The sequence below is a fragment of the Plectrocnemia conspersa genome, unplaced genomic scaffold (assembly GCF_051122295.1).
Source record: "Plectrocnemia conspersa isolate PC_06_02 unplaced genomic scaffold, ASM5112229v1 ptg000005l, whole genome shotgun sequence".
NCBI classification, from domain to species: domain Eukaryota; kingdom Metazoa; phylum Arthropoda; class Insecta; order Trichoptera; family Polycentropodidae; genus Plectrocnemia; species Plectrocnemia conspersa.
Window position 1 is genome coordinate 9,638,355 of NW_028277169.1, and position 12,406 is coordinate 9,650,760.

At 26.1% G+C, this 12,406-nt stretch overlaps 1 protein-coding gene across 3 annotated transcripts in view; it reads left to right on the forward strand.

Annotated features, from left to right (window-relative positions):
* The first annotated feature begins 2,283 nt into the window (after positions 1-2,283).
* cysu (peroxidase homolog) overlaps positions 2,284-12,406 on the forward strand; it is a 32,052-nt gene continuing 21,929 nt past the window's right edge. For all 3 annotated transcript variants that reach the window (XM_088186325.1, XM_088186326.1, XM_088186327.1), the window contains exons 1-4: positions 2,284-2,537; positions 3,806-3,961; positions 9,740-9,816; positions 10,335-10,425. In XM_088186325.1, coding sequence (XP_088042451.1) covers positions 2,527-2,537; positions 3,806-3,961; positions 9,740-9,816; positions 10,335-10,425 — 335 coding nt within the window. In that variant the 5' untranslated portion in view covers positions 2,284-2,526. The remainder of the gene's footprint in view (positions 2,538-3,805; positions 3,962-9,739; positions 9,817-10,334; positions 10,426-12,406) is intronic.

Consider the following 12,406-nt stretch of genomic DNA (forward strand, 5'->3'; position numbering starts at 1 on the left):
CTCCCTAAATCTTATTTATAAAAACTGTATTTCTTTGTTAAGTTAAAATGTTCCTAAATGAGCTTTTTCTTCTTATTTTATTTCCAAGTTTATTAATAATTTTAAGACTTAATTTAACTAATCGCTAATGTGTCGTAAAATGGAGATTGCAAAGGTTAATCCGAAGGCGGATTAGAATAGACATCTGCAATGACTCGGGAAAATTGTTCAATAGCAATAAAAACAAAAATCTTGTAAGCTCCTTGGACTCCTTCTTCATAGCACTTTATTGAGTGGAATATATGATCATAAACAGATCATTTGTGTTTAAAAATTTCGACAACTTCTTACAAAAAAGCTCTTGCAATTTAAGATTTTTTACACAACCGAAATAAGCAGTTGGTAAAATGTGTCGTTTATAATGATACTTATTTCAATCAATCAATTTTAATATTGACTAAAAAAGTGTATTTTAATGATATTATATCAGTAGCTTAATGTAATAACTCAATAATAAACAACCATATTTTCAGGAAGTTTGGCAATATTTTAAAAATACTAAAGTTTGTCATAAAATCTGTTGATCCATTATTAGATTTTGGAAACAATTATTTGCGCATTGTTATTTATGGTTTTCAATCTAAAAAGTATGGTTTTCAATATAAATATTTCCAATAGTGAAAGTGATAATACATATGAATTTAAATCGTAAACATTTATTCATCTGAAAAAAATGCTCATGGATTATTTTAATGCAATTGGATAAATGTAAATAGATTCAATGATATTCTAAGACGACTATTTTTCTTAAGCAATGAGTCAGACCAAAAATTTCAGGAGGTTTTCAGGAGTCTATCGACACGCAAATTCTGGTTTTATTGGTGGTAAAAATCGGTGATTAACGTCTTGGAATGTATTATGCTAATAAGTGGTCCATGCAATATTTTTCAATTTTGTTTCACTTTTTTGTAGTAACGAGATCTCGAGATCACGAGTGTGGTTTAACTTTTGAAAGATTTTTCTTTTCGCTGTTCAAGTGTTTGTTATAGTGACATTTAATTGTGACTAGCTTCGTAGGTGGTTGAAACCCCTACATTATCAATTACATAATCATAATTATTTTGCTTAGCTTGGCGACATTTCACAACACTTTTATTTGTATAGACTCTGACTTTCTTTTGTTAAGGTCAATTTGAAAGGTGTATTTGCATGTGGCTCATATCAGTCTAAATCTCCGATCGTCACGTGCGTTTGTTTGTACGGAGTGAATAATAAATGTTTTAAGCAAGTCGCATGTACATACTTATAACAATGTTTTATTACTCTTTTAACAAGTAATTGGGACTAATTTTAGTCTCACTCTAACGAGTTCAACCCGGTCTTTGAGATGACTTGGAAATTACGTGACTATATAATATGGCAAAAACAGACACGTATATATATTCATTATTGTACAAATTGTACGGCTAATTAAAAAACTTTATACTTTGTATGGTTTAATAGTACATAAAGACATGAAAGATAAATATTCCTATCGATATTAGATGTTGTATGTTTTTGATAAAATAAGATTCTATAAAATATTTTGTGTAATTTATTTTATGCAATTACATTTAAAAAATCTTATTACTACAGGAAATATACCAAAATGTTTTTTTTATACAAAATAAAATATATTATTGTGTAATAAAATATAAATAAAATAAATAGTTTTTGAGATGAAACAATAATTATATTTATATAAATATTATAAAGTCATTTTCTCACCGAAACAATAATTTTCTAAAAAAAACCTATCAATTATTTTATCTTCTTAATGTAGATATTATTTACATTAAAATAAATCAATCGTAAAAAGCAACTTACAGCCATTAAATTTTCACTTTTAAAAAATCTCGTAATGCACAAAGAAAATTCATCACTGATTGGTACAATTATAATATATTTTATATGCAAATTTAATATACTTCGATTTTCTCATCAAAATATTAACTAATAATAATAAATTATTAATTACCGTACAATATGACAGATGAAATTGTTAAAAATTTATTACAGAATATAATTGGGGTTAACGATAACTTTGTGTGAAAGAGTTCAATTATATACATTTTCTATGATTCATAGCAAAAAATAGTATTGTCTTACAGTTTTTAATAGCGCTTCAAGTTGAATGGCAGATAAGAAAGGGTAACTAGCGGAATGAGTGTGACTCTAGAAGCACTGTCACTTTCAGTGGGGATAACTTCTTGCAGAACTCTTCCTATGGAGGTTTAAAATCTCGTACGGCCAGTCGCACACCGGTAACCGGCAAAAGCGGACACTCCTATTGCGATTTAATTTTGCCAAAAAAATTACAGTGCTTTCATTCATTAAAATAATCAAAATGTTAACCTACAGACTATTTAAACTCAGTCGTTCGTATTACGCAATGGATGTTTAATTAAAACTATAAACGATATTTCAGTGTGTGCCAAAATAGTGTTTCAGTTTTACAATAACTGTATTATAATTAATTTATATATAAATATATTAAAGTGTAGCAAGATGATTACCAGGTGAGACTCTTATTTATGTGTATGTTGCATTAGGATGAAAGGAAAAGTGAATCGCTTTTTGCTCTTCTGTTGCTCATTGTTGTTAGAGAACGGGTTTACTGACTTCCGATAGTTTTTCTTCAATCTTCCTCTCTGTATCCGGATTGTTAAACATAAATAATATTCAACAAGTTAATAGACTGACTTGCTTGTTCTATATTAATCGGAACATATTTGAGTATTCAAAATGTGAGTCAGTGAAAATGCGGTGTCATTGAATGTTAATATGCCTTATTTTTATTTCTTAACAACCATTTTTTTTATATATATATATATACACATAGCATTTTTGTATATGATAAATAATTTAAGAACATAATTGCGGATCCGGAAAATACTTTTGCACAACTTAATTGAATATTTTATAATAGAATATGACTATATATTTCCCTTCAAAATATTTTTATAATTAATTTTATATTTTTTATTTGCATTTTTTTGCATCGTAAGTTATAATGACTTGATTATGTGTAACAGTGCGGTTTGTTCCGTTTACGAAATTGTGTAATTATTCTAATATAATAGATCAAAATTTATTAAATAGTTTTATCTTTGAACTTGATACATATTTAATTCAATTCACTGAACCATTGATAAAGAAAGTAAACCTTTTAGCTAAAGTTATAGTACTTAAATATTTTTATAACATTCGACTTTTTTATGAAATGGCCAAGAGATGTTTTTTATACTGTGAATTTATTTTAGTCGTTTATCTGTTATTCGTGTTTTAGTACTATTTATAAAACAAATTGTTACGATGCTTATTTATAACTATCCAATTATACGAGAAGTACAGTATTGTTCAAATTAAATTTACCGATAAAACTATTCATATGAAACGCTTGACGAGAAGCAATATAATACATTTTATGTACACAATTATGTCATTCCCTTCAAATGCAGACAGGCGAATAAAACAATGCTATGTCTTCGTACAATTATTTATCAACATTGTAATACAAAAATGATGCTGGTATTGAGTCATGCTTAGGCGATTCATCACATCTTACGACAACCGTTCCAAATACCCATTTTTCGACACGACGTTTTCGGTTGTATACGATGTGGAAATGATTGTTTGTCATGCAGTAAATATAACCATAATATACCATTATAGCAAATTATAAAATTTAATACATCAATAACTCATCGAACACCTTAATTTTTTTAGACAATATTTATAGGAAAAACATGTAAAATATGATCATTAATTTATTTTTATTTTACAGACAGTCACTTTGGATTATTGGATTGTTGGCCGTAGTCAGTGGCCAATATGTGCCTTATTCGAGCGTGGGAGACGAAAATGATTGTGCCCTTTATCTCAGCGGGCCAGGCCGTACTAGTGCTTTCGATTACAACCTCAACCTTCTCCGAGGATCCTTGTAAGTACCTGAAATAAAATACATTGCGAAATTTTATGGTTGATATAATAATTTCAATGGCGACAAATCACTGCGGTTGTTAAATTATAGCCGTCATTAAGTGTTGTAAAAAAATATTTATTTTATAAACTTGTATCATGTATATCTTCAACCATTAGAAAGCCAAACACTGACAGCTTTACGTAACGCTCATTACATTCCGCGAGTTAAGAGCAGAATCTGCCGCAAAGTAATTTATTTTAACGGAAAAATTATCTAGCAAAACTGGCTCCACTTTATGGTGGAAATGTATGTGAAGCGAAGCAAAACTCGTTTGATAATTAAAAACATTTTTTTTCTAAATCTTCTCTTATTTTCAAGGATAGTTGCGCAAAAATAATATTTAAAATATATTTTTTTAAGAATGAATTAAAGTAATATGTTTTTCAGACATGATTATAAAACTACTTAGATATGGTTATACTAATACAATGTTGAAATAAATTAGTATCAAGGTCATTTCCTGGCAAAATGCTTATTAAATAAATTCGCGGTCAGGTTTCGTACTTTTCCGAGCGTTGATATCACTTGAGCTTAATCGTCGATATCACGAATTTTATTATTGAAAATATTATATATAGAAGCTAAATTAAATTGGTATGATATATAAATATTAATAATATTATAAATTTTTATTTATTTAGCATTCAATTTATAATTTATTAATAACTTTATTTATAGATCTTATCATACATATTAATAATTAAATTTAATATATTTTTTTTATTTATCTGTAGATTATCCGTAGAAAACTTAATAGGTTTTTTATTGTTATTGTATTGTTTATATGATATAATACATAGTAAATTTATTTACATGTAATTTCTGAGCCTAAAATTTTCCTTCTATAACTTATATACTTATACTTAATATTAATTATTAAATTTAAATACCAAGTAACACTATTTAATAGTTAATAACCAGCATGATTGACGAGTGGTATAAGTCGCTGAATATTAACTTGAAAGACTTAGATTCAAATCCCATATGGATCTTAGTGTTTTTCAATTTTTATTGTGTCATATCTATCGTATATCATAATTTAGATCGCCCATAACATATTTGGTTTATCTAGATTTTCCTAATCTCACGGAATATTATCGTTATGATTAATTCAAATCGGGCTAGGTCGTATCCAGGGCCACCGAGAGTGAGCCCTGGTATATATATATATATATATATATATATATATATATATATATATATATATATATATATATATATATATATATATATATATATATATATATATATATATATATATATATATATATATATATATATATATATATATATATATATATATATATATATATATATATATATATATATATATATATATATATATATATATATATATATATATATATATATATATATATATTAACATCGTAATATAATTTGTTCAATAAAAAATAATAGGTACGAGTTAATCTATGCTAAAAATAAATATAAAAATTAGCCAAGTTTTTTGAAATCATATTTTATGCGAAATATTTTAATTAGGCATTAAAAAAATGCACTCATTGCTGCTCAGTGTTGCCATTTAGTGAATTTCCAGTCCAGGCCAAAATCAATACGTTTATATTAAGACTTTTTATAACAATATTACGAGTGAGGGTCGAATAAAGCACATCTAAACCGAATTTTGGTCAATAGGAGAGCGCAAAAACAATTATCACTTCTCAGAAGGCAAAAATTCACGTCAAAAGCAATAAAATCGTGCCGTCACCATCGCAGTGGGAACGCTCGGTAACGAGCGTTCCCACTGCGATAAAATTCGTTTTGAATATACTTTGATCAGTCCTTTTATATTAGAAGTCCATAGTAATATCGGCAAGGATATTTATCATATTTTTAAAGCATAGTTTAATATCGAAATTACATAGTTTAATATAGTTTTAGATTTCATTAGGTTAGGTTTGGGTTTGAACAGCAAATGGACGTTTCGCAACTGTCAAATTGAGCTTCATAGACATATTAGAGCTGCATATTAGCACTTATTAATTAAATTTAATTTTCGCTTTTAGAAATATATATCTACTGGTGCAAATATATTTGGATTTTACTGGTAAAAATTTAACTTATAAAAAAATACACATTCAGTGTAAAATTTATACATCGGATGTAAATAAATAATGATAAGTATGAAAATATATATATTGCTAAATATATAAAAGTTGAAATCATATAATTTTACAAGCACCTTCTAGATAATTTATATTTTCACTAGTAAAAATATATATCTACTTGCGAAAATATATGTTAATAAAATGAGATATTTTAAAAAATATTTTAGGGAAATATTCGAGAACGTTTTTACTAGATTTTTCTTAGGAATAACCACATGACAGTGAATGTATTATTTATTTATTTATTTTGCTGCATTAATATCAGTTCTTAAATTATGAAGTAAGTTTTTACTGTTTTTATAAATATATTCTTGTTCAAAAAAGATATTTTTTAGCTTATAAAGAATACTTTATATATATAAAAAATAATAGTTTTACTACAATAAAATATTCATATTCACGTATTTTACTTAATTTTTTTCAATATTTCAGCTAAAGTAGTTTCACAATAGAATCAGATTTATGTCAATAAGATAGAACCTGATTTGTTTGTCAAATGTATTTCTTTGCATAATATTTTATTATCACATTATTATTAATTACAATACATAGTAAATATCATGTTGATTTAATGATAAATTATCAGATATAAATTAAAATATATATGTTTTATAGCAAATAAAATGGTAGCAATTAGTTTAACAATTATTAAACTAAAATTCAGTATTTAAATAATTTGATATTATGAGTATTTTAAAAAGTGTGCAATATTTACCTTTTAAACTAAGCATAAGCAAAAAAATAATAAATTTTATACAGCACTACAATATCAAAATTGATACTAAGTTGTTTTAATACCGTAGATTATTTTGCTTCACTAAAGAAAAACGTAATTAAAACATAATAATACACAATAGATTTCCTTCAACTATGATGATATGGAATACGATTCATAATATAGTATTTTTAATAATCATAAAAGCAACATTTTTTTATTATATTATTATATTATATTAAATCCATAATACAAATCTTAGGTCCACAATATTATTTTAAATTATTATATTGCGTGATATATCATATTATAATGAATAGTCAATGAATAATAAACTCTATATAATTGCTTTTAAAATAAATATAATATACAATTTTTATAATATACCCATTGATTAAAAAGCAATAAACTTTATATATGTAAATGCTTGAAAGTGTTATTATTTCTATCATAGTATTTCAGAATTATAGTATTGCTTTAACTGTATTAAAACTAATGAACTAAAATATGCTCTAATCTACCAATAACCAAATATATCAATATATCAATAACAAAAAAAAATATATTGCAAAATTACTTTTTTATATTTTGAAAATCGACAATTAAACCTAATGTAATAAAATATCATATTTTTTTATAGCAATAAGCAATATTTAATCAATTCTATACATAACTATAATAGCAAAAAATATATGAAATGAATTATAAGCAATTTTTTACTGTAAATTACATTTTTATATTTAGTACACAATTATAACATGAGGCCAAACTTGCTTTAAATTAATATGAATATAATTTTTAATATCTATCACATTATATATTAATCAATAAACAATATAATATCAAAAAATATTTTAAAAGCAATTTATTAACGTAAATTTATAAAAATCTAATTTATAAAAATCTAATTTTATATATTGCTTTAAATTATTATAATATGTATCATAATACATCTTTATCAAAAATAAAAACCTAAAAATAAAAACCTAAAAATAAATTATCCTTTGAAACTATAATAAAACAAAAAAATTATTAACGTTAAAATCAGCATGAAATTTTAAATACTAATATAATTACCCTATATTTGTTGCAAAAACGTGTTTTTACATGTGTGATATTCTCTGAGTTACATTTAGCTATTTTATTAATTTTTACGGTATTTATCCGTGAGATTAAATCTGTGATGATCTGTCCAAATTATGATTATAATAATCATCTAGATCTCCTTGTTCTTTTATAAGTGTATTTCAAGTTTATTTAATATTTATACAAAACTTTTGTGCATAGATTTCTTACATACATTTATTTTTTATAAATAATGTAGATGTTCATCTGACTGTTTCTTGAATTCTAAGATTACTTACAATGTTATGATTTACAAATTTGAGTAATTTAAAAATTTATGAAAAATATATTTAAATTTCATTTCAGTAAAAACAACTTATTTATTTTACTAATAAATTACTTAAGAACCAAGTAGTTTTATCCGATGACTATTTTGCCCCCAAGCATTAATTCAATATTTTTTTAATAGCAATTTCTCCGCAGACTCTCTCGGAATGTATCTTGCGACAAATGCAAGTAAAAACGCTTAAACTTGAAACTTGCGTCCATAATAAATAATCCACTTAACAACCTTGTCTACTTACTACACATACTCACATACTGGTTGGTCAGCATGTCTACAATTTAGTGTTAACACTTGAGATGCCTTAGAATCGCGTCGTTTAACTACGATTCGCACTTCCTCTTTAATGCGAATGCACGATGCCGGCATTTTCTACATGTACTTAGTATATATTACGTAAAAGGAAACAAAAAGCATCTGCGTGCATCTTCATAAGTTATGTAATTACAAATAATCGCCGTTGTTTATGTTTATATTTTGTCACAATATAAGTATCACGTGTATTACCAAAACACGATATTCGTTACGCTTTACGCATGCGAGAGTAAAAGTGACACACGAGACCAATGATAACGAAGAGGCGATTTGTACCAGTTTTTTTTTCGGAGCGGCCTTGAAACGGTTCTTGTACGTTTTTTTCAAGATCTTAGTCGTAACGATTCGTCATTGACAGTTATAATTCGCTTTACGTAATGAGACGGCTTTACCGCTCGAACGTAGCAGAGGTGAAAAACCTTTTGATTGAGAAGAAATTTCGATTTAAGTAAAAAATAATTTATCAAATATATAATACAGAAAATTTCATTGATATTTTAACGCTGTTTTTGCCAACATATTTTAAAATAATTGTTAATTTCTATTTTTATCGTTCATTGTAGATTAAGATGAATACACATAATGTTAAATTTATATATTTTTATGGTATGAAGAATTTTTTTAGTATTAGTAGACAGCAAATCAATAAGAAGCTAAAAAATAAATAAAAAATTAATAGAAACATAATTTTATGTATAATAATTTAGTTTACTATTTTTTAAGTAGAAATATACTTTCTATAACAACAATATTAAAATGATATATAAAACACAGGAGATTTTTTTATATTTAAGAGATTTTTTAAGGCTATAAATATCAGTTTTAATTTATTATATACTTTGTAGCATAATTTATTTTTAGCAAAAATTAAAATTAAAATAAAACTTCTAACTTCTAATATTATATACCTAAATATATTATGTTTAATATTTTATTTGTTGCAAAATTGTGCGTAATACTTTATTTTTTTATTTATAAAATAATTTATTGTTTTAAAAATAATAATGTATTACTGCATAAATTATTTTTTTTAAATTATATTATTTTTTGGTATGAGCTTAAAATTTATTAATAATATTTACAATATATGTAGTGATTAAAAATTATATTATATTTACTTTTACTTTGATTTAAATTTGACAAAAGTATAATAAAATTGTATTTTACAGCCCATATGACGGACAGCACACGTGTATAACATACGATGCTGTAAACCAGGCTTACATCGATGCCAGAAAGAGAATAAGTACGTATAATTATATTAAAATAATAAAGATTAGAATGTTAACCTTTTAAGTGACTGCTAATTAAATGCCAGTTAAAGATCGACTGAAATTCAATTAAATAGACTAATCGACATCTTGGCATTTTGGATATTATATATAATATATGATTAGTTAGTATTATATATATATGATAATTAACATTTTAACTGTATGTTATTTTAAGTAAATAGTTTGTTCAAATTTAAACTATATTTAATATTAAAATATAATTAAGCATATATAGAAGTGATTAAATTTAATTCATCTTATTGCAAAAAAACTAATTAACATCCTTTCATAACATCTCTTTGGTATGTGAATATTTTATCGTTCCATAAATTAAGAAATCGTCTATAGTCACGTACCATCCTGATCAATCACGTCCGAGCAATCCTATTCAATGCTATTATAAACATTGCATAATATGCATATTATAAATATAAAGCCTAGTTTATGCAAATTGCTTTTCAAGTTTATATTTTTATTTTTTATTTCTCAGACGTTGCATCGCCTAAAGGAGATTGGAAAACGGAAGATATTGCTAGTGTCGGAGAGCTAATGCTGGACATATCCATCAACTTGGCGAGAACGTAAGTTTTTCAAATAATTTCTTCCTACACTCACATGTGACAATCATAACTCGTTTATATATGAGGTGTTAGATTGTTATGTGAGGAACGCTTAATAAGTTTAATAACGCTATATTATATGTACTTATAATAAAATAAAAAGCAAATATGTTCCCATATAACGTTCCCAAATATGTTCCCATGTAACGCTATATTATATGTACTTATAATAAAATAAAAAGCAAATATTGGGGTAAAAACATAACAAATGATTTTTTAAATCATTACATTCCTACATATATGTGTTAACCATCTCATATCCTTGACATGAGAGATGATAATATTGGATCAACCTAAGTGTTTTCAACAGCATAATATTGCTTACTTCTAACTGGCCTTGTAATTATATATGAAGAGAACTTTCTTATCGACGAATTTCTAATTATTTCGTAGCTTGACATTCAATCCTTTATTTTTTTTAAATTACTCGATGACTTGATCTTCATAGACTGCTTTTGCTACTGTTCTGATTTAGTGTGCGTACAAACTTTTTTATCATCAGCAAATTCGTTATTTGTACACATACAACTCAAAATAATACTACATATTTTGACCGATCTAAATATAGTTTTAATAGTTTTAGAACTTTGTCTCCCTACCTTCATCCGAGAAATAAATATATAGCGCATTAAAAATAATTTTACAGTGCTGCTAACTCACCGTTCGTAGATACTAAATATTTATTGTCGACCATATAAGATACCGTCTACCTTTTATTTTGAACACACCTTATATTCAATTAATGTACAGTCTTTATATTATATTCTGTAGTAGTCTTGATGTTCATATTGAGCTATTAAGTATGTTCGTTTGGTAAATCATATATAGCATGATAAATAATCAACAAAATACTACTAGGAACACCCTCGATCAATCTTCGTGGGCGTTCAAGTGAAAGAAAGTATCAGATCTGATCTCTCTGTCAGCGACCTTGCACACCTTACTGACTTGCCGTTTAAAGAGGTGTATGTGGTAACAGTTTTACTGTTCACTGACGAAATTATTGTCAATTAATATAATGACACACGTGGACACTGTGCGTATTGATTTCGATCATTTTAGTCGACGATCTAGGACGTTTGCACTTAACCAAGGCCCTTGCGTTCACTTTACAATATATCATCGCACTCTTTGCCCTAGTTTGTGTTAGATAAGGGTAAATAATAAATTACATATGTTTATATAAACGCGAAGAGCATGTTAATTAATTATTCATTGTGAGATGTTCAACCAATTAAATTGAATTTATTGATTCGTGTCGTGTAGCGGTGCATCTCAAGGATGCGATCAGGAAAATTAACATTTTATGCTTTCTTATCGAATTAATTTTTCAATATTATGATGGCAATTTATTACGATTTTAAGTATCATATTTCTCACGGTTTCTTATACATAAAATCAAGTTTAATTATGCTAATGTGTGAAATAGCAAACACATATAATCTACGGCTGTCCATTGTCATCTCACACTCGTGATGTTTTTTTAATATATTGTTTAGCAATAAACATCTCAACAGCCTCGCGCTAAGGACTGGTCATTTCCATTCTCATTTACGTTACATGTTCGTGAGAATTCTTCTTTTGGCACAAATAACTGTCTTATCACATCTCCCAGATGAGTCTCGGTGGACCCGTTCATCAGTTCTTCTCTTGCATCATCTTCAGGCCTTGACATGGTTAACCCGATTGAAAAGCACCACTCGTGTGATCACGTGTGGGTAAGCAAAATCTGTATAAGTGTATTTTCATGCCGAAGAAACAGTATTTATACATAGCTTATAATATGAAACGTGTACTTAAATTTAAAGTGAGTCTTTGAATTGTATTTCCTTATTTGTTCCTATTAAAAATATTTGATTAAAAATATTTTTTTGAGCCACTCTGTATAAAAATCGCCAATGTGCAAATCGATCGTTAGCACAGCGATTTGCGCGTTGGTAAA